Source organism: Ovis canadensis, chromosome 8, assembly GCF_042477335.2.
Source record: "Ovis canadensis isolate MfBH-ARS-UI-01 breed Bighorn chromosome 8, ARS-UI_OviCan_v2, whole genome shotgun sequence".
NCBI lineage: Eukaryota > Metazoa > Chordata > Mammalia > Artiodactyla > Bovidae > Ovis > Ovis canadensis.
Window position 1 is genome coordinate 51219427 of NC_091252.1, and position 20656 is coordinate 51240082.

Below are 20656 nucleotides of genomic sequence, written 5' to 3' on the forward strand. Positions count from 1 at the left end.
ACTTGTTTTTATCTTTCTGACTTACTTTACTCTGTATAATAGGCTCTAAGTTCATCTACCTCATTAGAACTGACTCAAATGTATTCCTTTTATTAGTGAAAGGCACTCAGTCGTGTCCAACTCTTTGCAACCCCATGGACTATACAGATGGAATTCTCCAGGCTAGTATACTGGAGTGGGTAGCCTTTCCCTTCTCCAGGGGATCTCCCCAACCCAGGGATTGAACCCCAGGTCTCCCGCACTGCAGGTGGCTTCTTTACCAGCTGAGCCACAGGGGAGCCCAAGAATACTGGAGTGGGTAGCCTGTCCCTTCTCCAGTGGATCTTCTTGACCCAGGAATTGAACCAGTGTCTCCTGCATTGCAGGCAGATTCTTTACCAACTGAGCTATCAGGAAAGCCCTAGAAAATGATGATAGAAAAAATTACAGAAAAGAATTTTCTTTTATGAAAATTCCTCTTATGGCTCGTTTTATGGCTGAGTAATACTCCATTGTATATCTTAATGTGTACCACAGCATCTTTAGCCATTCATTTGTTAATGGACATTTAGGTTGCTCTCACCGTATATATTCTTTTAAACTTCCAATTTCTATATGCTTCTGTTTTAGATTCTAAACTCCCAAAGTTCAAGTATATATGTTTTCTTGACACAGACCTGCAGACTTCTGCTTGCAATTAGTTACTTAGTAATTTGTTTAATGCTTGGTAACTGGTTTATAAATGTAATTAGAAGATTTGCCAAGAGGACAAATCTAGTTGAATAAAAATATAGAACATGGATAATGGATTAAATAAAGCTGGAAGTTGAGTAATAAAATAGGAGATAGTAAGAAATATGAGAAATAGACATACTTGTGAATACTTACAAAATGTAATTTTTTCCATCATCATTTTCTTTGTTATGAACTCATTATGAAGCTGTCAGCTCTGGCTGTTGGTTAATTGATTCTTGAATCAGTGTTCATTTAGTCTGCTTGCTTCATTGACTCAACTCTTATCTTGTTACTGCTTGAGTGTGTATGTGTGAGAAAGAGCAAGAGAGAGAGAGAGAGAGAGTGAGAGGCGAGAGAGAGCGAGAGAGACAGAGAGATGGAGAAATAATAAGAAAGAAGGAGAAATTGTGTATCTTAGAGTTTTGTCTTTGGGTTTCTAGACATTTCTCAGTTCACTTTCTATCCCAAAGAGGCCACACATTTTAAACAGTTAGATGCCTGGCACCAAGTAAGTAATTGATACGTTTGTTAAAGTAAGCCTTGTAGCAATGCTGTGATGAAAGTTGTATTATTATCATACTCAGCTTTATTCTTCTCATCTTCAAAATGAGTGAGGTGTACAACTTCCCCAATCTTACATAGCTAGTAAGGAATGGAGCCAAGACAGAAGTCCAGCTCTGACACCAAGTGTTTGCTCCTTGCTTCTCTGCTTATCTGACTGAGAAGCTATCGTGTGAGCAGAGTGGAGGTGATGCTGTGCAGCGCAGCTCCAGCAGAGCTGGTGGGGACAGAGGTGAGAACTGGGTAACTCCTTGACCAGGTTATAGTAGTCTGTATAATGAAATGCCTGAGAATATCGTGGGTACTTGGGTCATCCTGAAGGAAATGTATCTTTTATAGAGAGAATGAAACATTCTGTCAAAAAATTGAACATGGGAGAAAAGAACAAAACATTTGATATTCTGTATTGGGGAAAAGAACATGATGGTGCCTTTTACTAGTGAAAATTGATAGTAGAGTTGTTTAATTGAAAAAGAGAAGGAAATGCTTCTATTGCCTATTTCTCCTATATGTATAGAATGTTATTAATAGTCAAGGGATGAGGGAGAGGTGTGGTTCTTGGACACAAGAGCAGGGACTGGTGATGTGAAGGGTACGAGGAGGTCGTGACTCAAGGCAGTTAGGCTGGGTAAGCTTGTATGATGGCATATAAAGGGGGGAAAAAAGTGAAAGTTTTAGTCACGTCTGACTCTTCATGACCTGTGGACTGTAGACCGCCAGGCTCCTCTGTTCTTGGGATTTCCCAGGCAGGAATACTGGAGCGGGTTGCCATTTCCTTCTCCAGGGGATCTTTTCAACCCAGGGATCCAACCTGGGTCTTCTGCATTGCAGGTAGATTCTTTACCATCTGAACCACCGGGGAAGCACCAATACATACTTGGAAAGAAAAGAATAGGGCCAGAACAAAGATGAAGAAAATGAAACTCTTACATTAGAGAAAAAGAGGAAAGAGAGAGACCATGACTCATTTCAGTGACAGACTGATAGATCTGAAAGAAATTTTGGAAAGAAAAGAATCAGATATGTTTTACATAACTGTTGAAGATAGAATGTTTCACTGTGCTGAGCAATATCAGGGTATAATTTTCAGTTAATTTTAGGCTGGTAGAAATATCACTTTTGTGAAGCCTACTGTATCTCCCTTCTCCTCATGTTTGAATTTCTTTTCTTCAAAGTGCAACCCAGAGACCAGTGAATAACCAAGTGCCAAGTCCCATTCCAACTCTAAAATTTACCACACTGGCCCTTTGGGAACCTCAAGGATAGAAAGACTACGGTTTTAAATTGTCTCCTTTCTCTCCCGCAACCCTTCACTTGGTGAGGCCAGACTATATGCCTGACTCTCTCAGATGATTGTTGAGTGGCTTGCCATTCCTCATGGGACAATGGTTTAGAAAAAGCCTCTCACTGATTTCAGGGATTTCGCACATAGCATGGGTGTTTTCAGGGCATTTTGCCTTGGTGTAACTCACCCCTCCAGGATTTCATAGACCAAGTGACTACATATAAGGAAGCTCTACCTGGGGAGAGAGCCTCCATGTTAACCTAGTGATCTTCAAGAGGGAAAGTCTGAGCCCATAGAGATGCTCTCAAGATTACTCCTTGTTGAGAGTCCTGCCTTTAAAGTCAGCTTTCTTCCATTGCATTGTCCAATTGCAATAGGAGTTTCTGTGCAGTTTAAAAATTATTACCCAATCCACAGTCTGGGGGGTGAAGAGTAAACTTCTGTGTTTTGCTGAATCACTGTAGTCTGCTATTTCACACAACTTGTGCTACTGGCATTTGGCCCAGAAGAAACTTTTTTCTAAAAGTAAATGATCACTAAGGAGATTACAACTATTTGACAAGAACCAAACATAGTCTAAGGTTTGGAGAAAGTGTGAGGGAGAAAAACAATATAAATTGTGGTATACAGCTGAGGCCCTTTGTATTCCTCCTGATTAAAATTTGCCTGATAAATTACTTTTTGGAAATAAACTGTAATTCCTCAACAATAACCTATGCTTCTTAAGACCAGGGCATTCAATAATGAATGGGACCTAGATAAAATAGGTTCTAAAAGTATAATTTTTACTTCATCAGATAAATGTTATGTTTTCTTAAAAAGAGCCTCCTTAGAGTGTCTTACTAAAATATTTGCAGTTGAGGTAGTATGATGTCTGGGATTTGCTTAAAATAACCTGTGTTTGAGGGGAAGGGAATAAGTAGAGATATAGGGAAAGAGACTGGCCCAGAGTTACAAATTAATTGAATTTAGGTGATGAGTACATGTGTTTATTGTACTTCTCACTGTGCCTTTACATATGTTTTCCAGCATGAAAAGCTAAAAAATAATAGCACATAATGGTCACTCTTAGAGACATTTAATTCTTGTGAATATGATTGTCTTCCTCAAAGACAGATGCTCCAAAACTTCATAGCAACCGTACAGCATACTTAACACTGCCCCCGGATATTTATTTAGCAAGAAGTGTTGGCAAAAAGTATTGATATATTTTTCAGGAGAAAGCTGCAAAGAATTCAACCTGATTAAGCCACATGTGGAAGAATCTATAGCACATCCACCTGCCTTTCTATGGAAGCATTCTCACAGGTGAAGAGAGCCGTGCGTTCAGATGCCAGGAAAAAGTGAAGTTCTAAAAAGAGAAGACAGTGTGAATAGAATGTAGTTTTTATTAGTCTCTTTGAGGTTGGCATCAAATTCATGTCATGGATGTTTATAGAATTTATTCAATTAGGATTCTCTTGAAAATTCTAATAAGTGCATTTAAAATTTTCTTCTTTTGCAAAATACCAGGGATTACTGAATTCAATTATAATTTCCTCCAGAGAAATAACAGCACTCCCAATGTACTATTTTTTTTTTCAGTTAGTCACTGCCAAAGCACAGTTCCCAGATAGAGTGTGCCAATTTTCCAACCAGATTGGCAGCTATGGCTTAAAAAGCAATGTTTGAAACTATTGTTGGTGCAGGTGCATTTTTACGTATAAGCAGAAAGAGAGACAGATTAATCAACCATTTATGAGGGAATTTGCTATAATAGTATAAGCTCAGGCTCTGAAGCCAGACTGCCAGGAAGAATCTCAACGTTTTCTTTCTGTGTGGCCTTGGGCAAGTTTTGAAACCTTTTCATGTCTCATTTTCCCCTAACTCTTTCATAGTGCAGGGGATTAACTAAGTTAATATTCATAAAGGCTCCAGAACAGAATTAGCTCCTGCAGTCACAGAGCTTATAATGATAGATATGCTATTAGATGAGGAGGAAATGGCAACCCATACCAGTACTCTTGCCTGGAGAATCCCATGGACAGAGGAGCCTGGAGAGCTACAATCTGTAGGGTCGCAGAGAGTCAGACGCAACCGAGCAGGAGCACGTTAGACATCAGTCCTGGAATATTGGAACCTGAAAGACTAGAATGTCTAGTCTAATCCTCTTATAGCTGAGGAGGCTTGAACGAATACCGGTGTCCAGGTTCCACCCTCAGAGTGCTGGGGTAGGGCCCTTGAGTGTCTAGTGTGCAACCAAGGGCGAGAAAGTTGACTTGAAAGTTACAGAAAATTGTCCTATTGCAGGTCTTTCTGCTTAACTGTACTCTCTGACATCTGGATGGAACATTCTGTGGAGGCTTTCAGCCCTTCACCCAGTGTCTGTGCATCTGTTTCCACTATGTTAAAGCAAAGCAACACAAACATATAATTAGCATGCTCATACCTAGTATTTATTACTGTGAAAACCCCTGATTTTTCTTTCCCAGCTTAAAAATAGTTGTTTGCTTTAAAATGCCATGTGCGAAAAGGCCAGCATTGCAAAGCATAGAGGTGAAAGCAATTTGCCTAAATCTGAAGTTTAGCAAAGAGCCTGGACTAATCTAGAAATGTTGCTTTAGATGGTAACAGTTTTCTGCCACCTAGTGGATAATTAAAATAATAAACTGGCCTTTATTTAAAAAAAAATCAATATTGTCACAAAGCTATGGCTTCTGAATGTCTTTTTATGAGAAGGAAAGGTTTAGTGTTAGTTAGACAAATAGTTTCCCACAAATTGTCTCGAAGGTAGTCTTCCATTTTTATTGATTTATTGACAGTTTTTCATTGTAAAGAAAATTCATTATGTCTCTTAATATTGCTAAAAGTGAGGATACACAAAATGGAAATCCAAATATGCCCAGTTCCTTTATGCTCACCATCCTTATGGCAGAAAGCAAAGAACTAAAGAGCCTCTCGATGAAAGTGAAAGAGGAGAGTGAAAAAGTTGGCTTAAAACTCAACATTCAGAAAACGAAGATCATGGCATCTGGTCCCATCACTTCATGGGAAATAGATGGGGAAACAGTGTCAGACTTTATTTTGGGGGCTCCAAAATCACTGCAGATGGTGACTGCAGCCATGAAATTAAAAGACGCTTTCTCCTTGGAAGAAAAGCTATGACCAACCTAGACAGCATATTAAAAAAGAGACATTATTTTGCTAAAAAGGCCCGTTTAGTCAAAGCTATGGTTTTTCCAGTAGTCATGTATGGATGTGAGTGAAGTGAAGTGAAGTGAAAGTCACTTAGTCGTGTCCAACTCTTTGCAACCCCATGGGCTATACAGATGGAATTCTCCAGGCCAGAATACTGGAGTGGGTAGTCTTTCCCTTCTCCAGAGGATCTTCCCAACCCAGGGACTGAACCCAGGTCTTCCACATTGCAAGTGGATTCTTTACCAGCTGAGCCACAAGGGAAGCCCATGGATGTGAGAGTTGCACTATAAAGAAAGCTGAGCGCCAAAGAATTGATGCTTTTTCACTGCGGTGTTGGAGAAGACTCTTGAGAGTCCCTTGGACTGCAAGGAGATCCAACCAGTCCATCCTAGAGGAAATCAGTCCTGAATATTCATTGGAAGGACTGATGCTGAAGCTGAAATTCTGATACTTTGGCCACCTGATGGGAAGAACTGACTCACTGGAAAAGACCCTGATGCTGGGAAAGATTGAAGGCAGGAGGAGAAGGGGACAACAGAGGATGAGATGGTTGGATGGCATCGCCAACTCGATGGACATGAGTTTGAGTAAGCTCCAGGGAGGCCTGCTCCAGTCCATGGGGTCTCAAAGAGTCGGACACGGCTGAGGGAATGAACTGAACTAAACGTTCACTTCCAAAAGTTTACATACTTACAGGTGTGTGGTATAGATGGATGTATTTATATTTGGCTCTTATAAAATTTTTTCCATACTAGAAGAAATTAAAATATTGTTTACACAGAAGCTATCTACAAAAACATTCTTAGGACCAATAAGTGTGTTTAGCAAAGTTGCAGATACAAGGTCTTCATAAAAATCAACTGTATTCTGCAAACAAATAATGAACAATGGTGAATCCAAGTTTTAAAAAATAAAACCTATACACAAGCTCCAAAATAACTGAAATATTTAGGTATAAATCTAACAAAACCTAAGTAGGATCTGTATGCCTAAAATAATCATCAAAATACCCATTGCCAGACAAATAACTATTCTGCAGCCCAGGCAATTAGCTACCAGTCAAAGTATAAATAAGGCTCAATGAAAGTTCAGTAACAAAGTAATGTTCAAAATAATAAACAACATTGCTTTACTTAAAAAAATGAAACTTTTCATTATTGGGGGTGGTAGTGTCCAAGCTTAAGAGCATGAACTTGAAAGCCAAACCTCCTGATTTAAAATTCAGCCTCTCCCTTGTACTAGCTATGGTAACTTGGAGAACTTACCTCTTTGTGCCTGGGCTTTCCCACGTGATAAGGATCATACCTCAGAGGGCGGCTGAGAAGATGAAATTCAGTCAAAGTCCTTAGTCTCAATGGCATTAGTAATTTTACTAATTTAATGTTGTTGTTACTTTAACTATTTAACATTGTTTAAAACAATGTTAAAACATTTAACTGTTTAAAAATGTTGTTGTTTATGTGTGTATCAGTATTTATGGGGAAGAAGTTCAGAAGTGGTTTGTTCTGAGACCAAATTCACTTTAAAAAATTAAGAAGCATTTGTTTAGGCTTGTTTTATACTCAACATTACAGGGTATTCCTGAATACCCTGAATCAGACATTTTCCTGTTTTTGAGTCAATGTTCTCATAAATTAATGGGGGAGAATTAACTATAATTCAGAGCAAATATATTGAGTGTGAGACTAGAGTTACCATAAAGTACAGAGGTGAAAGAGGGTGTTTCCAGCTGGAGAAGTAGACTTATGAGCTATAGCTTAAATAATGGATAAATTTTAATGGAAACTAAATTGCCTAAGTGGAGATGGTAGAGAGGACTCCATTTTTTAATCTTTAAAAATTTCCTCTAAGTATATTTTCTTTTAATGGAAATGGAAAGCCATTTTATTTTAAATATAGCAGTGTTTATGAATTTGCAGTGTGTATGAACTTATTTACAACACAGATACATATTTTAAGCAAAGGAATCAAGTTGGGAAAAAATATAAGACATTTATTTTGGATTCAACGAGTAATAAGATTCAGTTAAAGCAGAAGATTTCTTCATTCTTTCACCTAATTTGAGCATCTACTCTGTGCCAGGCTCTGTTCTAGGTATATGTATGTTGTGGACAAAGACTCTGTCCTTAAGAAGGCATATTCTGTTGCAGAAAGAATCCTGAGAGAGATGTCTGGAAGAGACGGTGGGGCTAGATTTGGGAGGAGACATAATGAAGAACCAACAAAGGCTGCTGAGTAAGATGGAGCAACGATCAGGTGCTACCTGAGAAATAGCTTTCTGGTGTAGGAAGTGTGCATAATAGATGTAGGGAAGAGGCTATGGGGCTCAGAAACATATTTCAGTAGGAGGCAATTTAAAAAGTCCAGGCAAGAGGTCATGAAGCCTTGAACTGTGGAAGCAAATAGGAGAAAACAGACTCAGAAGACATCCAACAGGTGGGGCAGGACTTGGACCAGCAGAATGAAAGCATATGAAAAATAATGCAAGATGGCTTGCTGCAGAGAGAGGAGGCAGAATTACGTAGTGTATTGTCAGCCTCATTGGTAGCATAGACTCTGGAGTCAGACCTACCTGTATCAGAATGCCTCAAGCCAATTATTTTATCTCTTTAAACCTTTGTCTCATCAGCCCAATTGGGATAATTAAAAGTACCGCTTTATTAGATTGTTGTAGGAAATAAACACAGGTACTTCGCACTGCAGACAGGGTGAGGGCATGGCTCTGGAGGCTGTTCTTGGGGAATGTTAAGGCTAAGCAGAGTCACCTACGCTTGCCTGTATTTAGCATCAGACGTGCTTGTAGGGGGGCTTCCCAGGTGGCATTAGTGGTAAAGAACTCACCTGGTCTGCAGGAGACATAAGAGATAATGGGTTTGATCCATGGGTCAGGAAGATCCCCTGGAGGAGGAAATCACAATCCGCTCCAGTATTCTTGCCTGGAGAATCCCGTGGACAGAGGAGCCTAGCAGGCTACAGTCTATAGGGTTGCAAAGAGTCGGGCACAACTTAAGTGACTTAGCCCCACGCATGGACTTGTAGGGGAGGTTGCTCTCACCTTAAAGCTGACAATTGTTCACAAAAAAGGTGACTAGCCAAGAAGTTTTCAACAGTTATTCCATGTTAGAGAATGAACCACAAATGAAAGGGCCTTCTTTTGCTTTGAGGAATCCTAGCAGCTGTGAATTTGGTGGTAACTCTCCTCATAAACTGGCATAGGCCTCATTTACAGCAGCTAGAAACATACCTCATTTAAGGAAGAGAAATTTCATGAAAAACCCAAGAATGGGAATTGGACTAAAATTTCAATAGCCAGAGTGTTTTCAGTCTTGGGATCTATCTCTGAACATTTGCCAGCTGAACACTTGTTATTACCCTATCTTTAGAAACTGCATATAAAGCATAATATCAGGCAGCAGAATTGTGGGTGTTTGTTAAGAACCAGACAATATGGATCATGAAGTATGCCTAATCTAGGTTAAAATCATTAACACTAGTAGGAAATTTCAGCAAGTTTCCTGGATCTAAGATAAATATATAAAAATCAATAGCATTTTTAGGTACTAGGAACAATTAGGATTCCCTGGTGGCTCAGTGGTAAAGAATTCACCTGCAATGCAGGAGACCCAGGTTCAGTCCCAGGGTCTGGAAGATCCCCTGGAGAAGGGAATGGGAACTCACTCCAGTATTCTTGCCTGAAGAAACCCATGGACAGAGGAGCCTTGTGGGCTGTTAGAGTTCATAGGGTTGCACCGAGTTGGACACGACTGAAGCGACTTAGCACAGCACAGATTTTTTAAAAAAGACACCATTTTGACAAAAGTAATAGTTATGTAACCACCACCATCACTTCTCAAAATTTTCCTTGTAACCCTCTCAATTCATACCCTCACCCCCAGCCTCTAACACCACTGATTTCTGTCTCTATAGTTTTTACTTCCACAGAAATTCAACTACATGAGATCATCCAGTTTACAGTCATTGCTATCTGATTTTTTCATTTTTGTACATGTTTTTCCATGCATTAGTAGTCTCTTTTTATTCTTGGGTAGTATCTCACTGTATGGATACACCCTGGATTTTTATCCAGTTACCCACTGATAAACACTTAGTTGCACCTGAGTCTCCTGCATTGCAGGTAGGTTCTTTACCACCTGAACTACCAGGGAAGCCTGTTATTATAAAAATAAAGCTGCTGTTAATTAATAATCTTTCTTAATAAAGATTTGTATGCAAAAAAGTGTGCTTAAATGTCTGTCTTCTGGAATTCCTTCCAAAGTAATTAAGTGAATAGTCTGAATCTATGTCCAGAGGGAAGTAATACCTGTCAACAGAAAGAGAATGCTGAAATAGAGAAATGGGGACCTCTGGAGGACCAGGGCAGCCCACGCATGCTGTTATGGTATGATAAGAGGATTTAGGATGCTTAGAGCTGTCTGTACTCAGCAACAGGTTAAAGTAAAGTCCTCTGCACTTTTGAGAGACACAGACAATGCACTCTGGAGTTTAAGCAAAGTAAGTACAATTACATTTCTAACTGTAAGTACATGATCCAAAACTTGCTGGCTGGCTTGACTCCATATGTGGCAGACGTATTTAGGACGGTCTGGCTTGACATAAAAGCTACTCTGCATGCAAAATCTATTTTGAGGAACCAAAAGGAAACTTCAAGTAAAGAGTTATTCTCCAGGGCACCTGAAGATTAAGTGTTTGAAGACACCCTCATGAATTCTGGCTGAAACAAGTGCATCCTACAGATCAGTAGTCTGCGGATAAAGAAAACAGTGATATCAAAATAGAAAATTCAGAGCAGATGCTTGAAGTTGCAGGTGCTGATTTGCAGTCTAGCTGCTTCTCACATGGGCAACTTCATTTCACACAATCAAGATGAGAAGCAAAAGGGATTTACATATTTATCATGGTTACTGATAACATAAAATATTATAATAACTCTTTCATAACTAAAATTTAATTCAGTGAGTATTTATTGCTGTTCTACCAAGTGCCAGACATTTTGTTAAGCTTTGGGTTTATAAACGATGAATAAAAGCATTATCTAGGGGTAGAGCAAGGGTAGAAAGGAAGGTGACAATAACTGACATTTAAAGTTTTAGTAAGTGAAATGTTTTAGGTAGATGTGAAGCAGCTTGCATCTATTTCATTTAATATTCAGAGCAGCTTTTTGAAGCTTATATTCAGTTCAGTTCAGTATAGTCGCTCAGTCGTGTCTGACTCTTTGTGACCCCATGAATTGTAGCACTCCAGGCCTCCCTGTCCATCACCAACTCCCAGAGTTCACTCAGACTCAACGTCCATCGAGTCAGTGATGCCATCCAGCCATCTCATCCTCTGTCGTCCCCTTCTCCTCCTGTCCCCAATCTCTCCCCGCATCAGAGTCTTTTCCAGTGAGTCAACTCTTCCCATGAGGTGGCCAAAGTACTGGAGTTTCAGCTTCAGCATCATTCCCTCCAAAGAAATCCAGAAGCTTGTATTACAGATCCCCAATTCAAGATGGGAATATCGAGACTCAGAGTTTAGTAGCTACCAAGTGTCATGTACCAAGGAAAGTGGCAAGGCCGAGACCTGTACCTGGTATGCCTGGCTCCAAAGACAATCATCTTTTAGTTAGATTTTCTCCCATTTCTGACTGTAATGTAAATCAAGTTATTTAAACTGCTCACAAAATTGTAAAAGAAATTGAGGAAAATGGTGAATTTTTTTCTAAGGGATATCAGTAAAGATTTGACATAGGTGATAACTTTGGGCTTTGGAGGTTGATTAACATTTTGATAGGCAGGAGACTCCTAGGGGTAGGAAGTGCAAAGGAATGAAGCTTGTGGAGAATGACAAAACTTGGCAAGGGAAAAGTTTTAAATTGTGGCTTTTCTTATGGGATTAGGTATAAGGGATTGGGAAGAGGGTGGGATCCGAGGCAGATTTAAAAAAAAAAAAAAAGGCTTTATGAGATGTGCTTTAGGTATCAGATAATTCACTGATTTCAAGGATACAATTTAATACTTTTTAAAGTAATTTTACCAAATGGTGCCACTATCATCATAAATCAGTTTTAGAATATTTTCATTCCTTTCAACAAAGATCCCTCATGCCCATTTATAGTATATCCCATTCCTTCTCCCTGCCTTTGGAAACCATGGCTCTACTTTCTGTCTATAAATTTGCATTTTCTGACATTTTGTATAAATGGAATCATACATATAAATCTTTTTTGTCTGGTTTCTTTCACTCAGAATGACGTTTTCAAAATACATGTTATGGCATGTGTCAGCACTTTATTTTTTATTTTTGACTAACATTCCCTTGAATGGTTATGCTATGCTTGTTTACCCATTCATCAGTTGAATGCTCGGGTTGTTCCACTTCTTTGGCTATTAGGAAGAATGCTATTATGAACATTTATGTGGACGTATGTTTCCATAGCTCTGAGTAGATAACTGGAAGTGGAATTGCTGGGCTGTTAGATGGTTTGATATTTGACCCTTTGAGAAACTGACAAGCTATTTTCCAAAGTGGCTGCATCATTTTACATTCCTGCCAGCAGTGTATGAGTGTTCCTATGTCTCTACATCTTAATAGCACTTGTTATTGCCTGCCTTAGTCTTTCTAGTCCATGTGAAATGGTACCTTGTGGTTTTAATTTGCATTTTCTTAATGACTAATGGTGTTGAGTATCTTTACATGTGCCCAAGATATAAAATCTAAAGACTCTGTTTGGATGATACATTTAACTAAGATGCAGAACACAATAAGTGGAATTTGTAAGAAGAATAAAGTTGTGAGCTGTTCACATGATACTGAGTTGCACATGTTCAGAAGGCAGAGAAAAACTCAGGTCTGGAACTCGGAAGAGAATTGAAGGCAAGACACGTATATTTGGGCTCAGTTACATAGAAAAGGCAATTGAAGTCAAGAAACTAGATGAGTTCCTTGACAGAGAAAATGTAGGAATATCTATTTTAAAGAAAGGGATAAAGGGAGGTATGACTTTAGGAGACATGAGAGAGACAAGTGCCGTGCCTGCCACTGGAAACAACTTGTAAATTTTGTTAATGTTCATATTTTATTGTACTTCCTTGCAGTGTTTTTCTTCACACATAAACTAATAAACTTAGTAACGTGGGCATATTATACATATTTAATAATATCTTATTTCCACTCAACCTTGAGTCATGAACATTTTCATGTCACTAGTCTTATTTTTTAGTGGCTAATTTAAAGTATTTAATTATAAATAGATACCATAATTAATTTATTCTCTTATTTTGCACCCTTATTAGAGAATACTGAAGTAAACCTTTCAGTACAAAATATCTGTGTGGTTCTCCAATGATTTCCCGGTATAAATTCTTAGAAATTGGAATTTCTTGTTAAAAGCATATTAAAAACATTAAGACTCTTTATATACATTGCCAGAGTTCTTTCCAGAAGTACCTTTCTCTCTCCAACAGTGTACGAAAATAATGAGCCAAATGTATCAAACATGAAAAGAGTATCTCATAGATATAAGGAAAATATTTAACATTGTTATTCTTTTAGGAGATCTGTTTCCAAAATTGCCACAAGCCCTCATTGATGACAACTAACTGGAGAATTTCATTTTTAATTTTTAAAATTATTTAAGGTGTACTACATGGTAATTTGATAGATACATATAAAAATCAACATCTCTCTATCAGTACACACACACAGACAAATATATATATAGTGAAAATATTACTATAGTCAGATTTTGAAGGAACAATGGAAGACCAACGATAGCAAATACTTCACGACAGCATTGGAACGGTAAATATTATTTACTTTGGTGACTACGTATCTGTTGGAAGTATTTGAGAGTAATTTTTCCTTGAGAGCGGTTATGCATGCATGCTAAGTTGCTTCAGTTGTGTTCAACTCTTTGTGACTCTATGGACCAGGCTCCTCTGTCCATAAGATTTTTTAGGCAAGAATACTGGAGTGGGTTGCCATGCCCTCCTCCAGGGGATCTTCCCCACCCAGGGATCGAACCCGTGTCTCTTATGTCACCTGCATTGGCAGGTGGGTTCTTTACTACTAGAGCCACCTGGGTGACAGATATCAAATTGTAGTTCTCATGTCAAATTTTATCAAATTTTCTTTTCCTTTGCCCATTTATTTTGCTTTCTTCAAATGCCTTGTGGTTTTGAAAATGTTTTATTATAGTATAGGGAAAAACGTCTTTAAAATCAATTAAATTTTCTGTTTTTTTTTCCAGGAATGTTAATTTTTTATTACCACTCTTTTATTCTTCATTTCTTCTTTATTCATACTCCCTCATTTATTTCCTTGGGTTAAAGTTCTCAGATAAATGGCTTCATAAATGATGCTACAGAGGCAAATTAGGAGTAGATTGTAACTTGTATAAATAAAGAATAAGCCTTTGGGATTCTGTGTGTGGACTTCCATAAATGTCAGACCTAATTTTTGTTTTTAGATGTGATGGGAATAGCATTTAATGTCACTGTTTGAGTCATTGAATGGGTGTCTGTTGAGCTCATCAATGTTCCTCATTCAGAGAACCCTTTATGGGCATCCACTCCATAAGTTTATTACCATTCGTGGGAAAATGCTTGACCCAAATACTCTTTGCTTCTCTGTGACATGGATCATAATTCTATCACAGTGAGCTGTTTCCTTTCTCAACCACAGAGATATACAATCCAGGCATTCTGAATACACATAAACTCTGTTATTTCCTGTATAAACTGAAACTTGAGCATGAATCATTTTCATTCCTTTCCCCTCCTTTTTGATTCTCAGTTTGAGAAATATCTCCTCCAACCCCACATTTAACAGGTGTGTGTGGGTGTGCGCGGTCATATCTGACTCTCTGTGACCCCATGGACTGTAGCCTGCCAGGCTCCTCTGTCCATGGGATTCTCCAGGCCAGAGTACTGCACTGGGTTGCCATTTCCTTCTCCAGGGATCTTGAACCCACATCCCCTGCACTGGCTGGCAGATTCTTTACTGCTGAGTTACCAGTGAAGCACGATCGATCTCCTTTACTTCTTCTTAGAAAGAGGACCACAAAGTTCCCCAAACATTTCTTTATAGTTATTCCAGCTGACTTTTGGAATGTTTCTGGTAAGACAGTGAAGATCTAAAGATCTGATAGTTTTGGGGGAAGAGCTTCATGATAAAGATATATCCCTGCAAGTATAATTTCTAGTAACATTCTGACCATTTCATTGAAGAAATACCATTCCAAGACGTAAATATTTATTGAGTACCCATAAGAATTTCATCATATATTTCAAAGCCCTATGACTTAAAATGCACTAGAAATGTTTGGTGAGAGATATTTTTCTGAATGTTTCTTTGTGGAATACATTCTGACATTAAATGAATCATCTAATGTAACTCTAGAGAGAATTTAATTGATGCTTGTAGTATGGATTAGCTGAAGTTACATGAAGTCTATTACAGATATCAAATTTTGCTTTAGACAAAATTAAGAAGAGATTAAAAGCAATAGGAGTCTTACCAATTCCCCCAGTATATAAATGAAATTAGCAGAAGACTACCTCAAAATAAGAAATAAGAAAATTCAACTGAAGTGAGATATCTCTGATAGAATATTTTTAGAATCAAAGATATAGTAATTAAAATAATTCTTAGTTTAGAATATTTTAAAATGTGATTATAAGACAGAACATAGATATGGAGATATTACTGTTTGAATCAGACAGAATTGAATTATGCTATTCCTGCTTTAATACTCTGAAATGATATTTGAACAGATAGCTAATTTAGGTATTGTAAAAGTGAAGATAAAATTAATAACTATGTAATAGACATATAAACTCTATAAAGTTACTCCATATCTATCTTGCTTACTACAGTTAATGTAAAAATTAAATCTCCAAATACAGTTTGAGAAATGTGTACTATGAAAACTTATTTAGCATAAGAAAATTTTGAAAATCAAAATTTATAAAACAAGCAAAAATGATATTATTGTAATAATGAATATTTATGATTATATTTGAGAATAATTTCTGTGCTCAATGAAATATACCTCAAGCATATTATAACCATCTTTTCCTATTTAAAACATGAATTGCTATCAATATACCAAAAGTAGGTTAAAAAGTAATTTTTTCTTAAAAAATGATGTTATTATTACTAACAACAGACATACATTTCTAGGTTAATTTTTCATTTGTAGGACTAAATTTTGCAGTGATATTTAATCAAGGTTTTTTTTGACAGCGTGATTCATTTTCACCATGGTTGAGCAATCTTTCCCTCCAAAGTACAATTTAATGTTTCTTTTTTTTTTAAAGTAAGTTTTCAACCCATGATTGTAGCACCATTACACTTCACTTAACCAGTAGGCCCTAGATTTTTCCAATATGATGTGTTATGGTTTTGTTGAGTGAAAAATGACTTGGGCACCCTTCCTCTTATGATGAAAGCAGAAATTCTTTTCTGCATTTTTCTTTTTCATCTCTAACTGCAACATGACAGCATAAAATATTTGATTCATTGACTTGTTCACTCATCTATATCATTAAATCTAGCTCTTCGTTTGCATTACCTATTGCTGCCCTTTTCTTCACTTCTGCAGCCACTAATCAAAGGTATTACTGGAGTCAGATATCTTCACCTTCAGAAACTTACCCTCTTCTGTTGTAGGCTACATGCGATCATTAGCACAAGGTTCTTTACACATTGTCATAATGCTTAGCACAATGTTCTTTACATGTTTTTCTCCTCTTTTTAAAAACAGTAACTAACTTTCTCTTTCCTATTCTATTAAGTATAAACCATTAATTCTAAGAGTTCATACTCTCCCTTCATCTGGCCCTTTTCTTTAGCAATCCCATTTCTTCTTCCTCTTTGGCACAGGTACTCTGCTATTTCCAAGCCATTGGGTTGTTCTCAGCACACAGGTTGGTTTCTAACTGCTTCCTTATTTGTGCAGATGTCATGCCCTGAATCTTGGGAGCCCACTGCTTTCTGAGACAGTCCGTTCTATCTTGTGGTAAGTCAGTTAGAGGGGTTTTCTTTTTATTGACCTAAACCACCTATTGCATATGATGTATGATTTTTACTTTCTTTATGTGTCAGTCTAACTGTGTCTTTTCCCAGTTGTTGTTGCTCTGTGTTATGCCTGTAGTGGTGCTTTTTATGAGCTCTCTGCATCTGGCAGTCCAGTGCTTCCATACCCTGATCTACCTACCTCCCCACCACTCCAGAATCATAGCAGCCTGAGCTCTACCTGTGCATTGTACATCTTTAATATGTGTTTGATGACTAAGCTACCCACTAAATATGGAAGAAATATCTTCTAAAAATAGAGATAATTCCACATTTAGAAGGTAGCTTAGTGATAAGATATACTTAACTGTACTTATCAAAGGATGACAAAATCTCTGTCTTGGAAATGCTTCTGTGAATTGAGTAAAATGCCTGATCATGTGCATACTCACATCCCCCCCAGTCTCACACAGCAAAATGCCTAAACGATACCAATTGTTTAAGAAAAACCATTTTGTATGTTTACTTCTAATTGATTAACTGAGACAGTATTACATATTGTATGTCCACACAGATTCAGAATGGCTTGGCTTTCTAAATATATGGTTCACTGTTATCATATTCTAAAGCATTGAACAATTGGCATATTCAGTTCTACATGTGCAATTTCAAGCAATGCAGGAAGAATATTAATATTTTTGTCTACATTTAAATGTTAACATAAGAAAATATCTTGGCATTGTTAATACCCAAAAAAGGACAATTACATCTTTCAAATAGCCAATGAAGCCTGACCTTTTATTTGTATCTCTAAATTGCTGACATCTCCAAATGTTCTTGCATTTTAAACTTTTTTGAAAATTGTGTTTCCATAACAATTTTAATTGAATCTTCTGTGATGCTATTTTAATCATTGTAACCAACCACAGCATGTAATTAGACTTCAGTCAGAACCTTTAGTGCACTAATATGAGAGTAGACACTTATAAAAATGTCGTGTCAGTCTGGATTTCTTCTCCTGACCTCCCTCTGCTGCACCCGTGACGCTATAACCAAGGGTCATAATTGAACAAGAGCAGAGGTTGATTTCCATTTATCCTACATAATATGGAAATTTTTGTCCAGGGGCAGCTAGTTAGGGTCATCATCAATAGATGTGTGGTATAAAGATAAACATATAGTGATAGGTTTTCATTAAGGCCATGACCAATAAACACACTGGTTCATTTGTAGAATGGCTCCTGGAGGTCGAGAGTGCCCCTCAGAGTCAATGCAAGAGACTGAAGTTCTAGGCACGGTGACCTAAGTAGCACAGGTGATGTGGGTCGCCCAGGTGCGGAGGAAGCCTCATTTACAGACCTTATTGCTCTGTTGTGCTTCTTCACAGGTCCTGAATTATCAGCAGTGAGTTATTCTTTTTAGGTTATTATTATTGCTAGATTTCTTCAAAACTCACTTTTATGTCTTCTCATTAATCATCTGTGACATGTTGGAAGGCAAAATGCATGAGGCTCAGAGCTAATTATGCATTCTATTTGCCTTCAGATATTTGGATGAAAGTCGTGTTCCAACTCACAATCCCTTCCCTAAAACTCATTTCCACAAGTGATGATTTAATGATCAGTTTACTTTAAAGGTTTGCCTTTGGGGACAGTGATTATCCTGGTTTGCTCTTTTGAAAGAATAGACTTTTCTTTCAGGGAATATGTAAATATTTAGAAAAAAATTTCATTGTGGACTTTGAAATGCTTTCAACACAAAACATGTTGAAACCTATGCTTCAACTATCCCTGGGGGGGAAGGACACCTTTGTATCTATGCAGAGAATGAGGGGCATGGTGCCCAGAATTCTCAAATTCCTTTGATTAAATATGGTAACCAACTACTTGCGGAAGCGGGGAGGATGAGGGCAAATTGCAGCTTTGGTTTTCAACTCCAAAGTTAGTACTTGTGAACAATAAAAGAATGATAAAATGACAAAAAAACCTAAATATGATGATTACTGATGTTTTCCCTGACCATTTTTGCTCTTCTACCATTCACAGCCAAGCATGTTATGTATAACTAGTGAGGAATGCAAACATTAGTCTCATGTATGTCTTTCAATTTGATCTCTTGGTATCCTTCTTACTCTGCAGTTTTGAAAAACATCAGATTTCAGTAATAAAATCCATGACTTCTAGGTATAGGTTATACATTAGATTACAATAAAGAAATATTTTCCCATATTTTCTAACAGCAGAGTGCAGTATTTTGCAAGGAAAGGTGTCTTTGTGATTTAGAGTGTATTCATTTCTGTTAGACTGTGCTTTTTCTGAGCCCTTATAGTTCAGTTAGAATGTGTACAAAAACACTTGTGCTATAAACTCTGCGTGAATTTTTTTCTAAACATTAAGTCAGAAGTGCAGTGTCAGTTGAGTTTTGGATTTAGTGAGAACAAAAGCAAGGTGGATTTCCAGTGGGGAGGGACTGTCTCCTTCTAGATGTCAGTGTCCACCCCAGAGCCACATTTGCGGCAGAAGATTTCCTTGTTGTGAGTCAGGAAGCCTTCCCCCACCAAGGAGACGGAGCACTTCCCACAGTTAAAGCATTCACTGTGCCACTGGCGGTCTTGAAAGCAGATAAACTTGGCACCTCTGAGACCTGTAAAGCAATTGGAGAAAAAGAGTAATTTATTCTTTCAACAAATAGATGGAGCATTCTATCAAGTGCACTTCTGGGAGCTGGAGATAAAACAGTGAGTAAGACCGCATCAAGAAAGTAACCAAGAAATGATGCAACCCGCAGTGGCCTGTATCCATTCGGGAATGACATCCACAGGTTCTTCCTTTGAGATCCAGCCAGATACTCAGTCAATTTTGTCCCATAATCTACATAAGTATGTTGAACTTGGGTATGCTGCTGCTGCCAAGTCGCTTCAGTCGTGTCCAACTCTGTGCGACCCCAGAGACGGCAGCCCACCAGGCTCCCCTGTCCCTGGGATTCTCCAGGCAAGAACACTGGAGTGGGTTGCCATTTCCTTCTCCAGTGCATGAAAGTGAAAAGTGGAAGTGAAGTTGCTCAGTCATGTCCGACTCTTAGTGACCCCATGGACGGCAGCCTACCAGGCTCCTCCGTCCATGGGAGTTTCCAAGCAAGAGTAGTGGAGTAGGTTGCCAAGAACTTGAGTATACAAAGCACATATTTTTGGAGACAGCTCCCAATTGCCTAAGACATAAGGCTTCCCTTGTGGCTCAGAATCTGCCTGTAATGTAGGAGGCCTGGGTTCGATCCCTGGGTTGGGAAGATCCCCTGGAGAAGGGAAAGGCTACCCACTCCAGTCTTCTGGCCTGGAGAATTCCATGGACTGTATTAGTCCATGGGGTCACAAAGTTGTACACGGCTGAGCGATTTTCACAAGACATAAGGAAATTTAGGGTATTGCAATGAGAAGAAGGAATAAGTTTTGAAGTCAGAACTTCAAAGTAAGTTACTTACTTAGTTACTTGCTTATCTAAGTAAGTTACTTATTTATCTAAGTAAGAATATTTTTTCCTTCCTCGTGACCCTGTTTACTTTGAAACAAAGTTAAGGTAAAATAAATGAATACTTCTCAGCCTGGTATCTGATATTTTAATGACTTATAGTTCTCTTCTCTCTTTTCCCATGTTTAGTTTTATTCAAGATAAAGTCCCACAGTCATACTGTGGCTTGAGACACAATTTCCAAAAGGCTCCAATAGAGAATTTCACCCAAACTGTCCTTAGCTAGCCTCATATGATAACCTTGCTACCCTGCCCAGAGTTGACGACAGTGTAGGCTTGCAACAAAGATGTGTGAATCTTATTCTTGTGGCCGCTGAAGCCATGTTACCCAATGAAATCGGCTCCCCCATTTCAACTTGGGCCTTACTTGAGCCATAGG

The 20656-nt window shown here is 38.1% G+C and overlaps 1 protein-coding gene across 1 annotated transcript in view; it reads right to left on the reverse strand.

Annotated features, from left to right (window-relative positions):
- Positions 1 to 15943: 15943 nt before the first annotated feature.
- FHL5 (four and a half LIM domains 5) overlaps positions 15944 to 20656 on the reverse strand; it is a 61591-nt gene continuing 56878 nt past the window's right edge. The window contains exon 6 of the mRNA XM_069599245.1: positions 15944 to 19396. Within this exon, the coding sequence (XP_069455346.1) occupies positions 19233 to 19396 (164 nt within the window). The 3' untranslated portion in view covers positions 15944 to 19232. The remainder of the gene's footprint in view (positions 19397 to 20656) is intronic.